Source organism: Balaenoptera borealis, assembly GCF_965194805.1.
Source record: "Balaenoptera borealis genome assembly, chromosome: 1".
Classification (NCBI taxonomy): domain Eukaryota; kingdom Metazoa; phylum Chordata; class Mammalia; order Artiodactyla; family Balaenopteridae; genus Balaenoptera; species Balaenoptera borealis.
The window spans coordinates 73,650,697-73,675,755 of NC_138860.1; the positions used below are offsets into that span (position 1 = coordinate 73,650,697).

Below are 25,059 nucleotides of genomic sequence, written 5' to 3' on the forward strand. Positions count from 1 at the left end.
AGAGTAAAAACTCAGAGAAGTAAATAAATCTAAATACAGTGCCAGTTTGGCCAGACCTTATTGCATGTCCTTTCCTCTTTCTTACCGTCCTCTACGCTAATCATTTTAGGTAACTCCATCTACCAGGGTGAAGTGCAGAGGTGTACTTCCAACCATGTGTTTAGGTTCTTATTGTTTTCTCTAGCAAGATGTTATTTTAAAAAAACAAGATAAAATTACTGTATTGCTAGAAAACCATTAAAAGGGTTTACAAGTTCTCTCTCTCAAAGACTTATTGTAGGCCTGACAATAAGCTTACCAAGTTTTACAGCACAATGCTTGATATAAGGCTGAAATAATAAATGTTGAGTGAATGAATGAATGAGTGGAATTTTTAAGTTAAACTTTTCTGGCACTATAAGGAAGGCAAAAAGGATATGACTTGAGTGGACAAAACCTGGCCCAAATGCTCAGCTGGGGAGTGTGGAAGGCAGAATCCCAAGAAGATATGTAAGATATCACCCTGGGGTACATCCCTTTCCCTTGAGTGTGTGTGTTTCGGGGCACTGTGAAAATAACGGGATATCATTCCTGTGATTAAGTTACCAATCAGTTGACTTTGCGTTAATGAAACGGGAGATTAGGTTAAAGCCTTAAAATGGTGACATTCTCCAGGAAGAACGCAAGCAGCCGACTTGTAAGCTGCCTATGGAGAGGGCAGCCTCTAGGATCTGGGGACCTCAGTTCTACAATCACAAGGAACTGAATTATGCCCCTACTGGAATGAGCTTCAGTTAAGAGCATGGCCTCAGCTGACCCCTGGATTGCAGCTTTGTGAGACAAGACCAGAGAACCCAGGTTAGTCTGCCCAGGCTCCTGAACAACAGAAACTGTGAGATAATAACTTGTGTTGTTCTAAGCTGCTAAATTTGTGGTAATCTGTTCTTCAGCAACAGAAAATACAAGGAATGTTACACAACAAAGCAGTAACATTCAATTCTGCATACCCATTACATTACGAAGACTAATCCTGTTACTAAATCAAGTCCTCCTTGTATTTTGTCTTCCATGAAATCTTTTCCGATGAAGCCCTGCCCATCAGATGCTTGGTTGAGAGAAGCACATGAACATCAGCAGTGAATGTGTCTTTCTTAGTAAAGTGTGTTTAGCTAGCTTTCCCAATTATACATAGCACTAGAAGCAATGATATTAGCTACTGCAATCAGGAAGTCCAGGCAAACGTTTATTTTTGAGCTGGAAAAACCATTTGCTTAGCCTTGGGTTGGCACTTGGGGTCATATTTTTTCAGCGATACTAAATATACATACCTCTAAGTAAATGCTAATAACAAAGACAAAAGGTTAGTTGTTTTAGTTTTGAACCTTGGCTCAGAGGCAATGATTCAAAGGTTGCAGCCAAAGCAGGAAAGAGACCCTCTCTTACAGTGATTGTCCTTCTGGTGCCAACTGGAACAATCTAGGCAAAGGCTGGTGGAAGTGAAAGGAACTGTGTACAAAGCTCGCCTAGTTTCGTGTCTTTTAGAGTCTGACCTTCTGCTGGCCACAGCAGAGTTACTGAGAGAAGAAATCCTATGAGAAAATGGATTCTGCTCCTCCCTTCTCTCTGATTTCTTTCTTGAAAAGAACCAAGTCTGGGCCCAACTTTTCTTTTTTTTTTTTCAGTATCTGCCAACATCAATGCCAACTCCAGCATTTTAACGAGGGGAGTTACCATGGGGATGTAAACAACACATGCAGAGTGGCAGCGGCCACAGCACAGGGGAAAGACCCAGACACAGGCCACCAGTCACTTGCACTTTGTACCGTGCGGAACGGCCTGCTTTAAAGAAGCCAGGCTGGCAGCAGGCCACGGGGTGAGGGAGATGCACGGGGCGGGGTGGTCCTGCTTCAGAGGGCCTGTGCCTTCCCCCACTCATCACCATGCTCTGCTGGGAACAGCTCTCTTCATTGTACTTTCTCTTGACTTACTCTATGGAATTCTATTAGCCCAGAGATACAGTTTGCTAGCTGGCATTCTTATTTCATATTCCACGTGACCCAAAACACAATGAATAAAAGGGAGTTTAGGAGGTTCCAGGGAGTTTTGAAGAGGTCTGTGAACTGTAAAGACCACACTTGTGAAGAGAGAGAAAAGTACAGGTAAGAGAGCTGAATAATACATGATTTCTGGGGTGAAAAAATTTAAAAAGCAGAGCACTTGGGTGTCTGAATGAAAAGGAACAAAACTACAGATTATTAAATGGTATATGATCCTGACATACCTAATGTTTTAATAATAAAAATCATATGTTGGGATTATATTCAGGAATGGAAACAATGAATGATGAAATCTGCATTTATAGAAGATGGCTAATTTAAGATGAACTGTAGATCACAAAGGATATCCACACTCTGAAAACTTATTTATTAGATCAATTATCAACACACTCCCCTAGAGTAGATGAAAGATATGATATCACCATTTTACAGGCTGGATATCAGAAGCCAAAGAAATCAAAGGGATTTGTACAAATCCACTGGTCTAGAGGGTAGGAGGACCAAGAATTGATTATTTGTTCTATAGTCTCAGTTTTTGTCATAAAGGACCTTTCTATCCGTGATTTCAACTGAATTCTTTGACCTCACAAATTAGGTCACAAGTTAATGTCAGATAGAAAACATCAAATCTTGATTGAAAATCTGGCCCATATCAGACCAGTCCCTTGCCCCTCTATGCCCAAGGGACCACGTCTTCTTCATCTTTTCATCTTTGTGCCCCTAAAACTCAGCCCAGAGTAGGACACATGGTAATCTAGTTATAAATATTTGTTGAATCAAACTGGGTGCCCTCTCTGCCTACATGTACTGTGGCAAAGATTCCCAGCTCTCAATCGGAACTTTCGTGGAGAAAATATGTCATTGCAGTATCTAGTAAGACCGTATGGGCCCATAGTTACAACCTATTCCTGTGAAAGAGACCCCTAGTGGTATGAAAACAGAAAGTCCTGCTTTTTCTGTCCCTGTAGCTAAGTCATCCTTGCTTCTCATGAAGAGTGAGTAGCAGTGGCCGTAAAAAATATCCCCTCCCATGACACATTTTCCTGGAGCCGTATAAAACCAATGGTAATCCACCCTTTCAGCACTCCTTTCCCTGACCTAAGAACGTTTCTCAGGCTACCACTTGGCTCAGCCTTGAACATGATGACAACGGAGTCTTTGGAGAGGGACAGCCGTGGATTCCAACCCTGGATCAGTGGTTCTCCCCAAGGACAGACCCCCTCCTGGGGACTCACCGCGCATCCAGAAACCGGGAACGCAGGATCATGACGGCCTCACACGTGCTCTGCTTGAGCTGCATCTGGATGGAGCTGAACTTGCGGTGGATGATACTGACCATCCGCTCGATCTCCTTCGGGGAGATGGGCCTGGTCCGGCTTTGCTCTCGCAGGAGATTCATCACGTGGGTGGTGAACTCATTACATGCCTGGAATGGCAGGATGACAGACATGGGGTGTGGTGAGGGTCCAAGCCTCAGCACACTTGATGTGAGGCTGTGTAGGTCTTTCTAGAGACGTGTGCAGGTAAGGAAAGTGGGCTAGTTTGTGGCATTTTGTCAAATCAGAAAAAATAAATGATGCCTGGAGATCCCTTTCAGCCCATTTGATTATAATTTTTGGCCATGATGTGGATTTTTTTAAAGGGAAAAGAAAATTCTTAATTATTTTTCAAAATCAATTATTTTTCATGATTTTACTACTATGAAAGATGAGAACATGAATACTAGTATAAAACACACTTCACAACCCTTCACCCCAATGTTAACAGTCAAAGAGAGTTTGGGGTCAAATGTAGCATGAACTTTCTGCCTTGCCCTTATCTCTGATGTGTTAAAGCTTCCAAATATTCAATTTAGCATAAACAGCCCGAAGAGTGGAATCATGGAGTTAAAAGCTCTGATAACTCTTCTGGGAGATTTCTCATCAATCTATTTCTACTTCTAGTTTTATCGTAAGAACTCCCTCCTATGCTGGTCTTCTGAAGATCTGCTATGTCTATAACACAAAGGGACTAGGTTAAAAAAAAAAAAAAACAAACAGCATCAAAATATGGATTAGAGGATTCAGGAGTTATCCCTGCAGAAAGGAAAACTCTCAGGTTAGAGACCAACATACTCTCAGCTCTGGAAGTGAAACTGGAGATCATTTTTCCCACCTCCTTATTTTACAGTTGGGAAAACTGTGGCTCCAAGAGATGAAGGCCCACAGCAAAAAAACAGCAGCTGAGGCAGGACCTGAACGCTTCCTCATCCAGGCCAGGGTGTCTGTTCTTTCCCAGACCCTGAACCTGCTTCTCAGAACACCACTGCCCTTTCTCTTAGTTACTATTACTTATCATCTCTGTAGTCTGGTTTTATTAGTGAACATTCAATAAAATATCTACTCACAGGTTAACTCACAGTAATGTTGTAAACCTGTATAAGATTGTAACAAAAAAAGGCAACTTGATGCTGTGAGAGTTGAAGAACTAAGGACTCAAAGGGTTCAACTTAATATTAACAGCGGAAACACGCCCATTGATGCTAACACAGCATTGCCCTTGTTTTTTACAGCACTAAGCCCTTCATAGTTGTCAATTATGCAGTAACAATAACATATTTCCTGTTCATTTCTCCAAGAAATCCTTCGAGGTTGGCTGGCCAAAGATACAAAGGCAGATGCATCCACTGGGCTGTGTCTACACTGGGGGCTGGGAGGCCTGGGTTTTGACCTGCCTCCGTGAGTATGTGGGCAAATCCTTTCACTACTCAGTACTTCGTTTTTATTTGTCCGAGAGTGGATTTAATCATTCCTAACCCTTCAGCAAGGCTAGCAGCGCCCAGGCACTTGTGCAGTGACCTACAGATGGAATAAATCACTCACATGAACGTAGCAGTGGGCTAAGAGCACAGACTGCCTGCGTTCAGATCCTGTGCTGGAACTCACTTCGCTCTGGGGCCTTGGTTAGTTATGTAAGATCCTTGTATCTCGTCTTCCCTATTCGTGAAATGGGGATGACAGGACCTCAAAGGGTGTGGTAAGGACTACATGAGTTACTATCTTTGTGTCTGGCCATATAAATTGTGTCATTATTATCTCTTCCAAGTACAGAGAACTTAGAAACCCAGCATAGGATCACGATTGGGCAAACCTCTCCAGGCTTCAGTCTGCCCCGTGGTAAAACTAAAGGGGGTCACAAACACCTTCTTTCTACTCTGCAGGCATATGCTGAAGACAAAAGCCACAGAAGATCAGGTCCAATAGCATTTTGCTCTTACTAAGAAAACTGCTACCTAAACACAAGATCTTAGTATAAGCTTCATCTCTCCCCAACCTCAACTGCCCCTTCACCCTCAACAAGGGAGGGAGGTAAAACCTGGCAGCGAGTTGGCGGCAAGTCTATGAGAAGTCGGGGTGGGGCGTGGCGGGGGGAGGCACACTGCAGGCATCCTAAGCGGTTTTCTGGAGAAACGCTTCAGCCCCCACTGGGCTGCAGCCTCCGCCCTTGATGGGGGGCTCACAGGGAGGAGGGGCTGGACGTGAAGGAGGTATTGTCAAGTGCACTTGCTCTCTGCTGGGAAGCCACAGTGCTCGGCTAATAATGATGTGCTTCATTACGGTGAATAAAAATACTCACAATATCTGATGCTTATTTAGGGCATTGGATCCCGGGCCCCTTTCTGCTCTGCCCCAAACAGACAGTGGAGTCTTTTCACCCACTGCTGAGGCGCAGCAAGGCAGCTGCTCGGGAACACACAACAGACAGTGCAGAGGAGTTGCAAGTCCATTTTAGACAGACAGAACACAGTGTTCCAGATTTTTCCAGGACCTGAACTACCCACGCCTCCTCCTCGGTTCCCCCAAGCTCGGCACCTTCCGCAGCTGTGCTGCTCCCATGAAGTCGGGCGCTCCTGATGGAATGGGAAGAGTGGGGATGACAAGCGTTAATTAAATAGGACCCTCGCCGGCTGAAGGTTTCTGTGACAGAGGAGACTCTGCTGCAGATTGTCCTAAAGGTGGTCACCTTCTGGAGCTACCCCTCCAGCTGCCCCCAGAAAGTGGACGCTTTCTGAAAGGAGACGTCCCAAGTTCCAGGGCAAAGGCCCTTCTGGGAGCAGCCTACCCAAGAGAAGCTCTCTTAGAAAGTCCTGCTTGAGTTTAAGCAATTTAATCCTAGACTTGAAGCCTCCTTCCTGCACTTCTCTTCAGCCCACCTTCTTCTCTTACTCCTTCAAACTGGATTTGGCTGCCAATTTCAGCAACGAATGTGATTGGGATTTTAAGACTTTCTCGGCTGTGAATGGACCTATCCCACCCCGGTTCGGCCTTAGAGACTGAGCCTCGTCAATGCCCTGGCAGCATTATTCACAAAAACTGAAAAGTGAAGAACTCTGCAAAACTACAAGAGTATCGGTTTTTAGAATAGCACTTGGAACAAAATTCAGGTTTCTGGATACCACAGTTTTATCTATTAGAATATGCCAGCTCTTAAATACCTTAGCTTCCAACATGATCTGCTGAAAAAGTGTTTTATCAGCCCCTTTTAATGAATAAAACAATTTCCTTCTTTTCTTTTGAATGAAAGTCTCTAGAAGCCTTCTTTATCTAATAACCTCAGGGTGAAACAATGGCTGATTCATGTTGGGTTTTTTTTTGGGGGGGGGGAGTGGGGGAGGGGTGAGTAGGGTTATGGTAGCTACTTACTGGAAAGCTAATTGACCCTCTGGTTATCTACCATCACCAAACTAAAAACAAAACAAAACAAACCAAAACAACAGAATCAACTCTTAAATAGTCAGTTTGGTAACCATCTAGGTACTACTAAAACAGAGACTGACATTTTTACTAAGGTTTCCTATTTTTAAGAAAGCTCCCGCAAGGAATGCTTACAGAAAAAAATGAAGAAGATCTATCTCTCAGACATACTAGCTAGAAGGTTAATGGCATAATTTCCTTACAATCTGCTATTTACTATAATTAACAATACAACTAATATTAATAAATTATTAAGCACATAGAGTATGTTAAACAGTATTCAGTTCTTACCCAGAAAATGCCTAAAGAAATAAGGAAATGATTTTTTACTGTTTTTTAAGAATAACAAATACAGACTACTACTACATTTACCTAATTTGCTCTGTACTGATGGAGTTTTTCCTTAAGTTCCCAATTTCCAGCATGATTATTATTTAGAATAGGTAGGTATCTATGAGAAGTTTCTGAAGGAGAATATTTTTTTTATCACTAGCCTCTCTTAGCATCAATCTAGTCCATGAAAGTAACAGAGAGGTCAAGCCGGTTACTTCATCGTCTACAGACGTCCACACTTGTTCCATATTAAGTGCGGCTGGGTATTGTTCCAATAAAAGCCCTTGGGCTAAGGGTCAAAATCTGGCTTCCAGGGCCAACTCTGTCCCTCCTTTGGATGTGTGACCCAGATACATCACCTAACCTCTTTGACCTCCAGTTCCTCACCTGTATCGAAATGGAGATGATGACGGTACCTGTCTGGAGGACCCAACCTTAAAATTACCTTGAGGAACAAGTGCAGTTAGGTTGACAAAAGTGCTTTAGTCATTTTGGATGAGGCTGGAAGAGTGAGACAAGGGGGGGTTAAATCAAGGAAACAGTCCGTTCATCTATGTTGCTGGCAACCTGAGCTAAGAAGAAAGCCAGTTTTAAACACCATCCAGCGTAACATCCATTCCAGTTACGGGTTTAGGGAGGAAGCCACACTCTTCGTGTACCCCTGGAGTTTGGCAGGAGTTAACCTGGATACTAGGTCTAGATAGGTTGTTATGCCAGAGGCCAAACTTAGCAGTGAAGGTAAAATAGGGAAAGCACAGAGTAGGAAGAACCCAAGAGGCCAGCTAGGGACCTTGTCAGCAAATGTCCCCATGTGTCTTCCCAAGTTATCCCATTGGTTGGGGCAGACTCTGAACCCTAACATGATGGCCCAGGTGGGGAAGCTGTCATAGATCAGCCAGCTTACCTGAGCTCAGCCTCTCCTGGGAACTGAGGAAATGTCTACATGAGCCTACACCGTGATAAGAATGTTTGTTCTTTCCCAAGAAGGTGGGAGGTGGTGATCCACAGGTTCTTACCACAAGATTGCTTTTATTTTCCTCCCCTTGAACCCTCCATACACCTGTCTGATGGCTGAAATTCACCACGCTTGGCTTCCAGCTTCACACCTTTTTTTCCCTCATAAGAGAAGGGACTTTGTAGAAATCCATTTCAAAGGTAGATAGGACTGCAATAATGAAACTTTCTTCACTTTAAATTTTAAAATGCCTATTTCTATTTTAAAATTTAAATTTTCTATTAAGTTTGCATTTGCCTTCTACCTAGACAGTCATAAGTGGACAGTACAGGGTCTTCCACTTTTTGCTTTTTCTCCCCCTTCTTCTGTGACTCTTAAAAAAGAAAAGAAAGCCATAAACCTAACAATTTAATGAAAGTAAGTTAACTTAGAACTTCAGGACAATGTCACATCCAAAGACATGACAACAAATATATCTGTCAGCTAAATAATGGGAGGAAAGCCTGATGTTAAGGGACTCCTAATAAAGTCGTATTGCTCATACTGACCAGAGGAAACAATATTGATATTTAAATTCACATGTGTGTGTGTGTGGGGGGGGGTCCTCTAGTAGAGAGAGGCACTATTATAATTAGAATACCGTACAACATTTATATACTGTTCTATGACTTAAAGCCTTTCTTAGCCTTTCTTTCCTATGATTTTTATGCCTCTTTGATATCCTAGACTCCAAATCCACAGCTCCTTGCCAAATACCACCAGCTTTTAGGGTATAGTATGTGGACCACTGGATCCCAGAGACCATTTAGTGGAGTGTCAGGACTGTATTTCAACTTTATCTGACTCCAGGGGTCCCCTGAGACCCTCTACTCTTCTTATAGCGGGAGGTGTGTCTCGTATATGCATACCATACATAAAAAGCAGAACATGTTTGACTCCCATTCGAACCGAATCTAGGTAGAGTGAGGGGCTTTAGTATCAGTTCCCACAGGATTCCATGAGCACCAGGGTGGTGAGGAATCCTCCTAATGAACGAGCAGACAAGGGCCAGAGGAGCCCACCCACCTCCCCCAGGTCAGGTGGTGACTCTGCTCATGACCTATAACACCCTGAGAGCCCCGGGGCTGCATGCCCATAGGGAAACACTCCAGAGCTCCAGGGACTGAGTTTTCCTTATATTGACTCTGGACGTTTCCTGAAATCATCATTTACAACTTCGATTTTTTTTTAATGGCTTTATCTCTACTTTGCCCGGGTTTTCAACAGTGGACACCAAGGACTTGGTGGGCTCAGGTTCAGCAAGTGGCTCTGGGGTGAGGCCGGAAATGCTGGACCCCAGATGTCAGTCTCCAGGAAAGGCTGTACGCCTCGGGGTCCACAGCCCTGAGTTTCCTGATGCCTCCGCCCTTTTCCTGAAGGGCGGGGTTGGGGGGGTGCCCAGACCCCACAGGGCTGTGGTTACCTGCTCGTATTTCTCCAGCTCCGTGTGGTAGATTTGTCTGATCTGTGAGAGTTTGGCTCTGTAATCAGAATGCTCCACCGAGTTGTCGGAACCGGCGCCTCCAGAAGCTGCCGCCGCCGCAGCCGCCGCGGCCGAGCCGCCACCCTTCTCTGGCCCGGCCACGCCCTCCGCCAGCAGCATGTTGTCCAGTCGCATCAGCTGGGGGTCTGTTGGCTCCTCTTCCTGCGCTCCCCGGATACTCAAAACTGCAGGAAGACCCAAAAGAGTGGGGAGGAGTTAATAGTAACCCCACGAAGCAAATTTTAAAAACAACAACAAAAAACTCCCAATGTATCATTTGGCTAAGTCTCAAATTACTTGCAATATGGCATCTGAGCAACGGGTTGGAAAAAGAGAGGAATTGGAGGAGGAGAAAATGCAAGGAGAGATTTGCTTTGTTCCCCAAATTAATTATATCCCATCATATGAGGTACCTAGCATAGTCAAATTGATGGAGGCAGAAAGTAGACCAGTGGGTACCACGGGCTGCGGGGATAGGGGGGGATAAGGAGTTCGTGATTAACCGGTACCGAGTTTCATTTTGGGAAGATGACAAAGTTCTTGAGATGGGGGGTGGTGATGGCTGCACAACAATGCGAATGTACTTAATGCCACTGGACTGTACACTTAAAAATAGTTATAATGATAGATTTTAGGTTATGTATATTTTACCACAGTGAAAGAAATTTCAAATCTACAAAAAAACTTAACTATAGCAATATAATTTTCACTTTCATCCCCAAACTGCCAAATTTTAATTCAAGGAAGAGCATTTCCTTCTTCATTTCTAATTTTAGATTTCTGTGAGGTTGTGGTTTTACACTCATTGACTTTGTAATATTCGATCAGCCTAAATTTTCATCTCCAAAATAATCTAAGCCAGGCAAATCCAGTTAATTTGGAGTGAAGTGTTAAGACCTCTCCCCTGGACTAGGGATTTCTATCTCCCCACATTGAGATCAATCTGTTCTGGGTGATAAGAACTCCATCCTGGTACAAACAAGGGTGAGGTCCTTTTAACAAGCTGTCTCAGGGATGCAGAGAAGCCGGTATTCTGATAGGATAGAGGAGGCTCAGCTCTGTTAGAGGCTGCTCTTTATTAAAACACCATGACCCTTTGCGGGGGATGAGGGGGTGATTTGGACTGAAAGAGATCAAGTGATTTAGTAAATCAGCAGAAGAGCTAGGCAGTCTCTTTTTACTACCTTCATACAACCTGCCATAAAGTAAATCACTCATCTGAGCCCAGTTTAGTCGTCAGCAGCCAAACCTTTGTTGAGAGCAAACACAAAAAGAATTTCCAATTAAAAACAAATTGAGGGGGCTTCCCTGGTGGCGCAGCGTTTGAGAATCTGCCTGCCAATGCAGGGGATACGGGTTCGAGCCCTGGTCTGGGAAGATCCCACATGCCGCGGAGCGACTAGGCCCATGAGCCACAACTACTGAGCCTGCGCGTCTGGAGCCTGTGCTCCGCGACAAGAGAAGCCGCGATAGTGAGAGGCCCGCGCACCGCCATGAAGAGTGGCCCCCACTTGCCGCAACTAGAGAAAGCCCTCGCACAGAAACGAAGACCCAACACAGCCATAAATAAATAAATAAAATTTAAAAAAAAAGAGTAAAACCTTTAAAAAAAAACAAAAAACAAATTGAGGGTAGGAAAGGAGGAACATGATTAAAGACAGAGGAGAAGCGTCCCATGCTCGTTCACATCTTGGGGATGGAGATGGCAGGGTCTACGCGGCCCGGTGGGTATGTGAGCGCTGGCGCAGCCAGAGAGTCCAGAGCTGTTTCCAGCCACGTTGCATCTGGTGAGCACCACGGGGACGGTGCCAGGTGCAGTTGTCTCCTGAGCCCGAGCAAGCCAGCCCCACGGGGTTGTGACAGGGAAGGCGGATCTGAGCTCAATCCGAGGGGACATGTAGACATTCAGGGCATTTCGTCACGTATAATACCAGCATTAACTGCTGGCTGTGTCCACATGCTCCTGGCTTCTAACAGGCATGACAAGAAGCAACCTTGGAAGTTGTTTCAAAGGAAAGCCCGATTCCTGTGCTAAAAGGAAAAGGGCAGCTTTGCTTTCATGAAACAGGAGACAGTCAAGTGGAAGGTCAAGCCACGTGGACCAGGGGTGGAGGTTAGGAGCAGGAGAATTAAAGGCACAGGGTAGAGACACGTGCCCTCCACACCCCATGAAGTGAGAAAGGACGGGAGGAGGGAAGGGAGGACCTGGGGAAGGCAGTTAGCTGGGGAGGAAAGAAGCAAGTCCACCCCGACACACAACAAGCCCACACTTCAGGACCCAGGTTCTCCTCTCGCATCTGAATTTTTAATATTCTGCTGCACTAAAATAAAATTGCTACATTGTTAATGGCACAGGTTAGGGGATCGTGGAGGTTTATTCTGTGGACCTTTTTCCAATGACATCCTTCTTTTGTAATGGGAAACTGTCCCTTTGATCTTAGAATAATAAAGATTTAGTCATGTTATTCAGTTCCTTGAATTTATTTACTCAGATCTACAAAGTTCTCAGAAGAACATATCACCACTGACAAAGGTTTCCTTAAGAAAGGAAATGAATGCAGTAACCATTTCCTGAATACCAGTCCCTAAGAGGTGTGGAAAAGAATGTGACCCCCCAAGCAGCTGGGCTTAGAGCCCAGGAACCCCTCCTTCCTCGCCTGTACAGCCCAGTGAATTCTTCCAGGTGAGGGCATTTACGTGGGGTTTATGGATGTTTCCCCAGTGGATTTTATTGAATGAATTTTAATTACTTTACCAACGAAAAGTATCTATGGGCCATTTACGAATGAAAAAAGAAAAAGAAGACCAACTCTGAGCCATTCTGTAACTGTTGCACTTCTGCTTGATCATTAAAAAATTGGTGCTGAGGCAAAACTTGACACTGATATGGCCAGTGTATCCCAGAAGAGGCTGCAAACTTCGGCTGACGGGAAACGTCCCCAAGATGCTGAGGCTGGTCACACCTGAGCCAGGCAGTGGTGCCTCTTCCTCATCACTCTATAACAATCCTTCCTGATGGATCCAGCACTGACAGATCTCGGAATGGTTTCTGGTCGCAACAACGGTAGCAAAGCAAAAAATAATCATGTCATCTTAATGGTGAAGACGTGCTTTCCTAGGGCCACCTGAACACTGCCTTACCTGAGGTGATGATGGGCATCGTCAGACAGCACCTGTGCTTAAGACCGACTTGCTCAGCCCATTAGCTTATTCCTCTAGCAAAGTTCAATTCGTTATGAGAGGAGAAGGAGAGGCAAAGAGATAGGCATGCACAGACCAAAGTGCTGGTACTAGTTCCTCCAGGTACTAGGTAGGTGACTAGATGGGCATGTTACTACTAGTATTTCCCATGTGCCCAATATTTACCTCTGAGAATATTTTCCCTTTCCAGCCTCTCTCAGTTGCACCCACGCCCATGCCCCACTTTTTCGTTTAAACAATCAACGGGAAGCACAAAACGTCCACACAAACTCTGTACACCTACCTAATTAATATTTTTCTTGGTTTTGAAATCTAACTGGTTTTAAATGAAATAAGAAAGGAAATTGCTAAAGCTGGCCAAGGACACTGAAAGGATACAGCGTAACCCCCTACCCACCAAAGAAGTTCCAGGACCATCACAGAGGGTAAAGCCGTAATCTATACTGACTCTTTTTTTTCCCCCCCCTCAGGTACGAAAGATACATTTAGTTGGGGGAAAAAAAACACACACGCACAGTTAAGAGTGTTATCATTTCGCTTAGCTTTTATATAATTTGATGAATCCTGTAAACAAATACTCTTCAAAAAGAAATTTGGATTCCCTAAGATTTAATATAATTGATTTCTAAATGTGGCCAAGAAGAAATTGGTATGCTAGAAATACAATGTACCATAACATCAATGTTGCTTGCATTTATACTCAGAGTTCAGGACACAGAAATTGGCCCCAAACCAGAGATTTGAAGAAAATAAAAGAACAGAAAAACGTGGAAAAACAAAAAAACCCAACAGTCTTCTCCAAATTACACCCTTTAAATTATACTCAAATGATTGTGAAAATAGAAATTTCAGAGTATGTGTCAGAACCACCACCATAACTACACACACACACACACACACGCATACACAATATAAGCAAAAGAAAACCTTCCTCTTCCACTACTTTACATGGAAGATTCTGGTTCTGAGGGTCTTGGGCTGTGTATGTGTGCTGGGCAGAGGCCCGGATGGACCAATAAACAACCCTGCGTGTACAGATTTCTTCCCAGAAGGAGCAGGATCCGAATGTACCACTGTAAACATGGGTGTTGAGATTCACTGGTACGAGAAACTGTTCGGCCAGGGAGTTAAAAAAAAAAAAAAAAAAAAATCCCACCAACATTAAATAAATAAATGAAAAGGCCGCTATGTCTAAGCAGAGTGATGCTACCTATTTACTGCTTGAAGCCGGCACTCTGGCAAGTAGGAGACAAAATGATTATTTAAAAGCTCTTTTTTTATCTCTGGGGCACCATGCAGGTCTCAAATGAACCTTTCGCCAGGACACCAGAGATGTTAACACTCACCCTCCAAGATCCAATTTCAACCAGCGGAGCTGTTACCTAATCCAGCAACCATCACATATGATCAGGTTTCTGCTCCCCTGATGGGTGTCCTGTGCCCTCCCTAGCCCCCGCCTCTCTATGCTCCCCACCCAACAGCTTTTACTGAAACAGGTTTTAAAGGGAAAAATCCCCTGTTTATGCCAGTACATACAGGGTTTTAACAGTCCGATCTGTACACTTCCACTACCAAAAAAAATGAAATCAACTGCGGTGGATTTGCTCTCCACGGAGGGTCACCCAACAAGATATTTAACCCTTTCGGTAATCATTCTTAAATAGAGTTTCCTTCTCACAAATCTAACCCCTCACGGAAGAGACCGGCCAAGACAGGTAAGTGATGTATATAGAAATTGTCACATGCCCTTTAAAAAGCACCCGATGTCACGGTCTACCTTGCTGCCATCACTGGCCCTGGGGTTCTTCGGTGAACCTCCCAAGGTAAGGAGGCTGTCAGAGCACTGTCGGAGCTGCTCTCACAACTGGTCTCCTGCTGTTCTTTATTTATTTTTCTTCACACAAGGAGAAAAACAAACCAAACCCAAAGGCAGATTCGAGATCCCTGGCAGGAGGGCCACCAGCGGGTTGTTTTGTCCTTGGCTGAGCTGTGACATGGATCCGGAGCAGCTCCAGACAATGCCCACTAGAGGGCACTCTTTCTTCACCAAGGATTGGTCGGACTGGGAGGGTTCGGCTGTTTCCTGTCCCAGGTTATTTCAGAGCTGGGGAAAATGCCCCCGCTTAGATTCATACTTCCACGGGTGGGGCAGGCAGCAGGGAAGGAGGGCAGATCTACGGAGAGGGCTGTCTTCAGATTCGGACAGCAGTCCAGGGACCCAAAGCTGGGCTGAGAGACAGAGAGAGATGATAGAGATAGCCACCCAACAGACAGGTGGTTTGGGAAAGCGCATGGGGCGTTCTCCCCAGGATGGGAGCCCTCACACTTTCTGGCCAACCTCTTTGCTTGATTTGAAGGCACAAGACTTAACCTCCATGCAATTGTTCCACTGTCCACGAGCTGTTCTTCAACACACATGACCAGGAAAGCTGGGGGAGGGAAGCTCTGCCAGCCTCACCCACAGCCCTGCTCTGCCATCTCCCAGGGGCTCAGAACTTTGGACAGAAGTACTGGGACAGGAATCCGTTGTCCTTGCATTTTTTTAGAAAGAGAGCAAAGTGCCTGCCTCCTGAAAATATCACAGTTAACACCTTTTATTTGTTCGGAAAGTACTTGTGCGCGATGAATTGCATCACCTTATAAAACATGAAGTAATATTCCAAACTTAGATAGTAGATAACTGCAGATTACAAAGGCAAAGTAATTTCCCCCAAATCAAAGCAAATGGGACAAGCCACGACTAGAATCTAGGTCTTCAACTTTTAGACGCTTTACCCTCTACTACAACGTTAGGATTCTGACTGTCACAAATGGTAGCCAAGCGGATGCGATTTCAATTCTGCATATGTGTGCATGCATGCACACACACACAAACGCACACACAAAATGTCTTTTGAGGCCTAGGTCATGACTGACACTCTAGGGAGAAGACAACCAGATATGAGGTAGGGAAGGAAGTTGTTCCTACTGACTTCTTAATTTCTTTACAATTTCCTCCAAATCTGGTCCTCTTCAATTACTTCTTTCTGCCAATAGGACCATCATGACTGGAGCCACTGAGCCGTGTGATAGAATGCCCTCTTCCATCTCAGCCAGAAAAATCCACTTACTACGGTCCCATCCTATTTCAAATCTCAGCTCAAAGTCCTTCTCCATGAAGCCCACCCAGACAACAGCTAAAAAGGAGCTCCCTTGCCTCTGAGCCACCAGGGCAAGTACTATCTACACCACAGCCACAGCTCCTCTCAGAACAACCAAGGTCACACCTGCCGCCTTGCGAGCAAGGCTGTGAGCTTCTGAAAAGCAGTGACAACCTGTCCTACATCTACGTATCCCCCCTGTGACCACACAGAGCCTCTGGCACTGAACATCTATTCAAGCATCTCTTAATATATGAGAACCAGGGAAGGAGGGAAGGATGCAGGATGGTACTCTCCGATGATCTCTGCCTCAGTCCAGTGTCCTTGGCGAAGCAGTTCCTTATATGGGCTCTTTCTCCCTCTGGTCCAGTTCCAAGTTGGACCAGAGTCAGCTGCTAGTAGAAGGCCTTTCCCTCTGTCACCTCTTCCACCCCCACTTCAAAAATCTGTCAAATCAGCCTGAAAATCCTAAGTAAGCAAATCTACACAGTCATTAAGCCAGAGCCTCCAGAACCCACAGCCTGGTACGTCCCCAATAAGCCAACATTATCCACGATGAAGGCTCTGGGTTTTGGGGAGAGCCTGGCACATGACTGGTACCTGGGGAAGAATTCCTGGGAGGGCTGACAGTGGCCCACAGTGAAGGGGCCACACATACCGTGTTACCCAAAATGAGCCCTCTGAAGAGTGCTCAGTTCACTTTCATTACTAACTGAGTGCCTCTAAGGTGCCAGGAATGGGGTGGGTGCTGGGATTTCCAAGAATCATCAGACATGGGCTCTGGCTTCAAGAAGCCCAGGGTTTAGACTCCTCTAGTCCCTTCTTGCACGCTACACCAACTGCCCTGAGGCCTGTGGTGGGCACAGCATGCTGTCAGAGTAGGTGGTTGGCAACCAAAAAAGTCCCAGTGGATACACACCCTCTCTTCCTTCCTCCAGTTTCCTTCATTTCCCACAAGCACACCTATACCCACAAATCATAAATTCCTAGCTTGAGCTGAAAAATAACTACGACATAATTTGATTCTTCTGAACCAAAGATGGGACCGACATCCGATGTTAGTGGCTTGAAGCTTAGGGTAGTATGTCCCAATGTTTTTCACCCCCTAATTCTCAACCCCTTCGTTTGTTCGATGGACAAGGGTTTTTGTGTGTTTTGAAAAGAGTCTGTCCATCCAACAAATGGAAATGATTAACAATGTGATTTCCTGAATTTTACAAACCAGCGTTAGAGATAGCTGTCAGTCAGTGCTTCTGGATAGCATGGAAGGACGAGTGACCACCTGAGCGGAGACCCTCCAGCCTAGGTGGAGATCTCTGAGGCTACAGTTGCCTGGAGCAGATTTGTCAGATGAGAAGTCCAAGTTCATGGAGACTTCAAGTGTGACAGCCACCCTTGGACTGCCAGCTGTTTGTCTCTTAGCCCTTTAGAAGCTTAGGGACACCAAGGTTGGGACCCACGGGTCTAGGGTTTCTTATGGCATCACCAGGGGTTTAGACATGAAGATAAGATGTCTTCTAGGCCTTTCAACTTTTCGTCTTGGTTTGTTAGGCAGGTAGACCAAGCAAGGAGACTTGAGGGCTTTAGTCAGTTGACAGAAAGACTTTGAGATTCCTCAAGCATTTCATCCCACAATTATTCATTGAGCATCTCCTATGGTACCAAGGACTGTGCTGAGTTTCAAAATAAAATTGGTTGAGCAGGGACCTTAATGATACACTCATTTTTTCCACACTTACCATCCACTACTACGTGCAAGGCTTTCTGAGAAGTTTTAGGGCAGGAGGTGGAAATACAAATATATGACACTCTTGAGATGGTTTTACATATTTTTGTTGTTGTGGTGGTGGTTTATATTTTTGGGTCTTCTTTAGAGAAACATGCCTTGCTTTTCTTGTCATCCCTTTTCTGGGCCAGGCTTTGGCAGCCCTGGTCACATGCATTTTCTACTTCTCAGGAAACACTCGGGCACGGATCCCAATCACACGTCCCCCTGCTTGGCACACAGAGCCTCCTGGGCCAGCTGGCAGACAGCAGGCTCATGTGCTGGGCAGCAGACTCCTGCCTTCCTGGACAGGTGCCGGCCGCCTGGGTGAGGGGCATTGGGCCTTAATAGCTCTAGCTTGGACTGCTGCTCGGGGAACCCCTTGGCCTAAAGAGTTATTGCAGAATTTGGTAGGAGGGCATGACGTCACACTGGCCTTGGCCTCAGACTGCCATACTTAGAGGGGTGAGAGAAGAAGAAAAGCTCCCCAGGGAGGACCAGCACAGGGTGTGAGAGGCCCAGACTGCACCTGGTAGCCCATGATGCAAGAAGCGGTTTCCTACCAAGTTGTACATAAAAAGCATGAGAAATTGGGAGCCACGGTTGGCGGCTTGCTGTGCATTCCCAGAGATGCAAGCTTCTCTCTACAATGGTAGCTTCTCAAGGAAGTGACCACAGAGAAAGCAAGAGAGATTTCTCACTATTCTCTTGACTTAAGATGAAAATGTTCTGTAGCTTGGAGTCTCAATTAGGCACCTAGCACATTGCCTGCAAGTGCTAATTCATGACAGATTTCCTCTCCCGTTAGATTTCAATATCCTCCCAAAGTGTAAGGGCCCAAGCCCTCTTCTGTCAGCTCCATAACATGGCATGAAGGAAGAACACTGGTACAAAGCCAGGTCCAAGGCTCCCACTGCATGACCTTGCCTCCCTTAAGCTCAGTTTCTTTATCACCCAACAGTCAATAATAATATCAACCACGCCATGATTCTTATTAAAGGATTAAATAAGGTTACTTTTACAAAAGCACATGTCCGTGCTTGGTAACTGGTAGGTTTTCAATTGTTGGTTAAATCTAAATCAATTCCATTGATAAAGGTCCCTTTGGGAAGAATAAGAAAGCAAGTTAGATTTAGAGTTAAGAGTTTGGTTTTTATATGTTAGGAATCAGCAAGGCAGAAGGAACCAGGCTAAGTTAATGAGTGTATAGACATACACACACACACACACACACACACACACACACACACCCTACCTCACTGTGCTGTGCTTTCAAGGCAAGCTCAGACTGAAACCATCAAGCCTAGGAAATCGATCCTCAGCTCAAAGAATACATTTCAAAACGTCTTCTTTTTTCTCCTCTTTCCCCCTCTTTATGTTCCTTTCTTGCTATTCTTCTCCCAAACACATTAAGAATCCCACTTCCTCTGAAGCCTGATGTGTCCCCTCTTTACAAGAGCCCCCGGCTTTAGTCTACCTGAGCCAGAAAGCATCCTGACCCGGCAGAGCTCACATTGGAAGACGCAGTCCTCCTAGAAGGCTGAAAAGACCCTTCTGGGAACCACTCAGCTCTGAAGCAATCTCACCTTGTGTCAGACAAGCTAGCCTGGGCGTCCTCTTTAATGGTTGCTTTCAAATGTCCATTAAAAAATAAATAAATTATAACCAGAAGGGAGCAAAGATTCTATTCACGATCAAGGTTTGAAGAAATGTGTTTCAGTTTCGACTTTTGGGTGGGATTCAGACCTCACAGTCATCCTTTTCTGCCAGGGCACAGAGAAACCCCACACTCAAAATATTAAGATAATTGGATATTGCCACATTTGTATCATGTGTGATCTTATCTTCTTGACATCATTCCACTGTCTTAGGACTACGAATGCTTTTCCACCTCCTAGTGACTAGCAGTGACTTGCATATTTTCAAGTTCAATCATAGCAGAATTATTTTTTTTTCCTCCAACCTTCCAAACAATTTCCTCAGAACTAAGTTTGAAAAAAAGAGCATTTTGTTCCCACAAAAATCTTTCCAGTTTTTGAAAATTACAGAATAATTCAACGGCAGGGTTCCTAATACAATGTGCTGTTGATTTTGAGGGGTCCTTACAGAAGACAGTGATAACTTAGCTAACTTGCTCCATGATTATTTCCAATTCCACAAATCACAGAAGACACATACTTCTACTAAGAGTACACCTTCATCCTCTGGAGGAGGCTTACTCTCTAACAGGCGGGAAAGGGACACCTCTGCCAGATGACCTCCACAGACAGAGGTGTGCAGACCAAGGACAGAGGGATGTCATTACAGTTAGTTGGCAAACAGCAAATTCTAGTCAGGGTCAGACACAGGGCCTAGAATCAGGAAATGTGGCGAAACATTCTGGCTGTCTCCATCCCTTCGGCCTCTTTAACTTGGTCCTTCTACTTCTCCCTCCATTGGAACACAATTTCTTTGAATCTATAAGAGGATGGAAAAGACTCACTGAATCTCAGGACTATCATTACCACTGCAACTAACACTGATAATAATAAGATCACTTCATGTGAATGTGTGCTTTAACTCTACTAATATTTTTCTTGAGATATGAGATGTGATGGAGCGTGTGTCTCTCTCCTGTATGGGACCTAGGAGAGGGGACAGCTAGGAAAAGGGCCTGGCAGAGAGTATTGGTACAAAGATGAAGGAAAAGGATGATCTGCTGGTTTCTTCCAACACATTCCTCTCCATGGACACAGAACACTGATTTTTAGTTAAGTTCAGGGTCACTGGGAGGAAAGACAATTTCCAGCTTCCCTTGCAGCTAGATGTGGTCATGCCTCCAGTGACAAAATTCCAGTTAGTGACAGATGAGTAGAAGTAAGACATAAAACTCCTAGGAACGTCCTTAAAAAGAAGGAATGCCTTTCTTGCCTCTTTCTCTCTTTTCCTTTTGCTACCTGGAACATGAATATAATGGCTGGGGCTCTAGCAGCCACTCTGGACCATGAGTTGACCTGGGGAATAGAAGCCACACTAGGGAGAGAAACCAGATAGAAGTTCTCATATCCTACAGAGCAGTCTGTGGTCACCTTCAGACTATATGAAAGTAAGAGAGAAATAAACTTGCATTTTGTTTAAGACAAGTTGTCTTGGGAGTTGGGAAGGTTTTGTTTTGTTTTAGTTGTGTTCAGCAGCTTAACCAATCTACGCTAATACAAGCTATTAAGAAAAAAAGAAAAAAGAAAGAAAGAAAGAACTCTAGAAGGCAGAGTGATTTCTTGTTGGGTAGAATGTTACAGAGGAAATTAGAAAGAGGCAGATTTAATAACTAGAGGCAAGTCACAGAAAAACCTGAGTAGCCACTGGGGAGAATTTCTCCCTGCAAAAAAAGAGAAGGTTTAGAACAGATAGGAAAAGGCTTGATCATTAGAGGGGCCTCTCTTGGGTACCACTCAGGCTATTAGCAGAAGTGGGAGAAGATCTGGGAAGCCTGGAGTTTGGGAGCAGGGAAAGGAGAAGCCTCCTGGTCGGGGTGTTGGATGGCCTGGAGGAGTGCAGTCTGAACCAGGAAAGAGAGGGGTGGGTGGTGAGGGGTGGCTGCGTGTGGAAACCAGCCAAGAGTACTCTGCGGCCTCTGTGATGACGGAAGCAAAGTGGGGATTCCATCTTGACCAGAGGAAAGCTAAGGCAGGATAAACTGTCATCCTAGAAGCAAATACAAGAGCAGAAGCAATATGTGAGACCAAGTTCTAACAGATGACTTTAGGCTGCTGGAACTTGCCCACCTACCTATAGCTTGTATTGGGATATTTTCCTTACACCACAGTAAAATAATGTTTGTACTCTAACCAGCCTGCTGGATTTGCCAGCTCCAGAGAACTGGAAGAGGGACACAGGAGAAGGGAAAGAGAAATCCCAGTGCAGCCCACTTAGAGAAGAAATTACCTCCATTCGCTTTGGTGGTAGCAGAAATTCCCCAGCGGAAGGACTCCGGTCTATTTATGGGCATCCCAGGTCCATTTCAAAACACCTGCCGATTAGCTTTCCTTTTTCCATGACCACAAACAACACCTGTGACCCCAGACAGTCATCTCACAAATGTACACAAGGTCAGTCAGGGTCCTTCAGGGAGAGTATGTGGATGACCCATCACCACTCTTTACAAAAACCAGCCCAAGCACATGTCTTGCGGCTAATGAGTCACTGGTGTCATTCTCAGACACCAGGGGCTGCAGAATCTGCAGGCAAACAGGCTACAGGAGAAGCAAGAGGCTTATTCTGCTTCTCAAAACTTTCTGAGTAGCCTCTGAAAGCACCAAGTCTTTGACTGATAAGGAAGGTTGGAAGGCAGGACAGGCTGCTAGCTGTGTCTAGATTCTCATCCTGGGCAAGAGGATGAGAATGCTGAATAAGAAATGCTGGTTGTGGGGGTGGAATGGGGGGAGGGCACTGAGATGATGAGCTCCAGATTGCAAAACATGCCTTCATTCATCACGAGCCTGGTCTCAGCATAAAAGAGAAACATGTCATGGGGACCAAGAAAGGTCTTGGCTTAAGAGAGGCGCGATATTTCTGCTTTAGGGAAGAGTCCATGAAGCCATCATTTCCAATCTTTCCCATCTCGGCACCTGGGCCTTTCCTTGGGGAATGAGCTCCGCTGTGGCTCTGAGCTCCTGGGCTGTCCTCCATGGTGTCCCCTCTTCCCACCAGAGTCCACGTGGCCGAAATCTCGAAAACATAAACACCTGGCAGTCAAATGGGTCTAACGTTTCTTGCACTTGAGTGCAAGCATTCAAATTCTACCCTGAGCAGGGATTCTCAAATGCCGATTCAAGTTTCCAGGGGGACATCTTAAAGGAGAACTCGATTTCAAGTAAATGATTGCAACTTATCGAAAATAATGTGTTACTTAGCGTCTGCGGCAAACATCCTGGCAGGCAGCGAGGGGAAGCAGCACTGGAGCAGATGGGAGCGATTAGGCTCTGATTTTCAGTCGGGCTTTTTCTCGTTGGTGTTGCTTTTACATCCTGGTAAAATCAGGACGTCGGGGAGAGAAGAGAGAAGGGTTCTCTGGACCATTCCTTCCTTCTGTGTGCTTGAGATGGAGCCCCCCCTCCCACCAAGGACTCTCACACAGGAGGTGCCCTCCCCCTGTGGGGAGGTACGGTGGTCATCATGACCATCATCATCAAAAAGCATTTAGCACCACGAGGCGCTCGCTAAATACATCAACGGTTGACAGAGAGACAGATGACGGAGATCTTAATTTTCCTTTAAAGATCTGCCTCCCTGAGGCTGGGCCTTATTTACTGTGGTTCTCACTACACGTATCTGAAAAGGTATCTTGTTTTCTCTTCTACTGAGTGAGCCGGCATCTCTCCAACCCACAAAACATCTCTTAACTGTTCCACCAGGCTGATGTTACCATGGTCCTACTCAGGCCCCTCAGTGACGGTACGTCACTGGCAAACTGCATCTATTTTGCTGAGGACATTGAGGTACAGCGTGCTGACTGCCAGCAAGTCCCTTGCAGTAAAGAGAGGAGACCCCCCCCCGTCCCCACCTCATCAGAGGCCCTTACAGGATCTCATGCTCTTCGGGGTAACATACACAGTCATCTCAGAAGCCAACTTTGCTTTTCTCTTTCGGAGCTGCTTGCTTTCCAGTGACACTCTGACTCTGCCAGACTGGTCATGTCCACTTATGTCTAGTGACAGCCTTACAGCTCCGTTAAAACAAAAATCTCTCAGCCTGCACAAAGTGTTGCCAGCCTGCGCAATTTCACCAACACGGCCATCCTGACAAGGACCCAGGCTGGTCTCTTGGTCAAGCAGTCACTCAACAAACATACGCTGAGTATCTACTCTCTGCTGGGTCCTATATTTCAGCTGGAGAGACTCGACCAGAAATAAGAGAAGTCTGCAGAATCATGGGGGAAAGAGAAGCATCGGCTGATAACACAAAGTGAAAGTAATAGGTGTGTGGACAAATGGTACGGGAGCCATGGAAACAGGGATATTTTCTTGTGGGGGAATGAAACTTTGCAAAGCAAGTTGCCAAAAGTAAGCTCATTTGCTTGTATTCTCACCTGAACATTATGGGGTATTATTAACCCCTTTATTCAGATGGGGGAATGGAAGCACAACAGACTCAGAAGGGCCCATGGGCACACAACCAGTTCTGCAGTGGACTCACTTCCAGGGCCTTCCTTCTACATCCCAGCCGCCTCCAATCTTAGCCGGGCTGGTAGCAAGCAAGGGCCAGCGCCCTGAAGAAAGCACAGGGCTGACCCAGGACGCTAGGGCCTGAATTAGCAGCTGGCAGTTTTCACAGGTTGGAGGTCAGTGTGAACTTTCATGCTGCCTTTTGCAGAATTTCATTTCCTCTGCTCTCCTGAACCAGCCTAAACCAAGGAAAGCTACTAACAACACACATGTGGTTTTCCCAGCTTCAATGCCCTCTGCCCTATTATGTCTTAAAGTAAACTGAAAAGTCACAGAATTGTTTACACACCAAAACCATCAGTTTGCAGTTGTGCAAACATTTTTTTTTTAAGCTGAATTTGTCTTCACTTCTTGTGACAGGAGATGTGGAAGTGAAATTTAAGGTGCTGTGCTATTGCTGTTTGGTAATGTATGGCGATGGGTTGCTGGTACATGACCTTGGTTTCAAGGTTTGATATCACACAGTAGGAGATGCCCTCCAGTTCCAGGTTCTGTTCCCAATTTGCAAAGCAGAACTGCAGGGCCATCCCTCTGCCTTCAAATGCTACCAAATGACACTTAGGCTTGTAGAAAAATGAGGAGAAAGGTTCTTTGATGTCCTCCAATGAAAGAAGCGCTTAGCACTTGCATCAAGATGGTTGAATGTAGTCTTCTCTTTCTTTTTGAAATTGGAGATCGTTCAAGTCCTGTTTATAATATGGGGTATGAATGTGGAATAAAAGCAAAATTAAAATGTAAAAAAAGATGGCTGAATGTGCATGTATATGTATATATATATATACATATATACATATATATATATATATATACACAATCTTTTTGCCCGGAAAAAATAAAAAAGTTATAAGAATTATTCTCAGCCTTTCCTTCTCATCTTCAAACATTATCTCAAACCCGTTATGGAACCATGACAACATTAGGAAAACAACTAGCTAATTTAAAATTTCTGTAAACCAATGCAAATTCTGTGTATGCAGTTTCCCCGAAAACCAACTTTGGCTCCTGGAACCCTAAGGTTCCACTGACCTCCATGCAAGACCAATTATTTGGATTATTTTGGCATTTATTAACTATGCTAGTAAAAGCTGTTTTAAAAAAGGGATGGGGTGTGGTGGCACTTGAAAGTGGTCGATGTAAGCCCTATACAGGGTATAAAACTACTACTCAGTGC

The 25,059-nt window shown here is 45.0% G+C and overlaps 1 protein-coding gene across 5 annotated transcripts in view; it reads right to left on the minus strand.

The window, feature by feature from the left end:
* The window catches only part of PBX1 (PBX homeobox 1), a 318,235-nt gene that overhangs the window by 83,933 nt on the left and 209,243 nt on the right, over positions 1 to 25,059 (minus strand). For 4 of the 5 annotated variants that reach the window (XM_082406234.1, XM_082406236.1, XM_082406232.1 and 1 more), the window contains exons 3-4: positions 9,520 to 9,764; positions 3,272 to 3,462 (exon numbers count right to left, since the gene is read on the minus strand). In XM_082406234.1, coding sequence (XP_082262360.1) covers positions 3,272 to 3,462; positions 9,520 to 9,764 — 436 coding nt within the window. Of the gene's footprint in view, positions 1 to 3,271; positions 3,463 to 9,519; positions 9,765 to 13,728; positions 14,239 to 25,059 lie in introns of those variants that run through there. The other variant, XM_082406233.1, reaches the window with a different exon arrangement.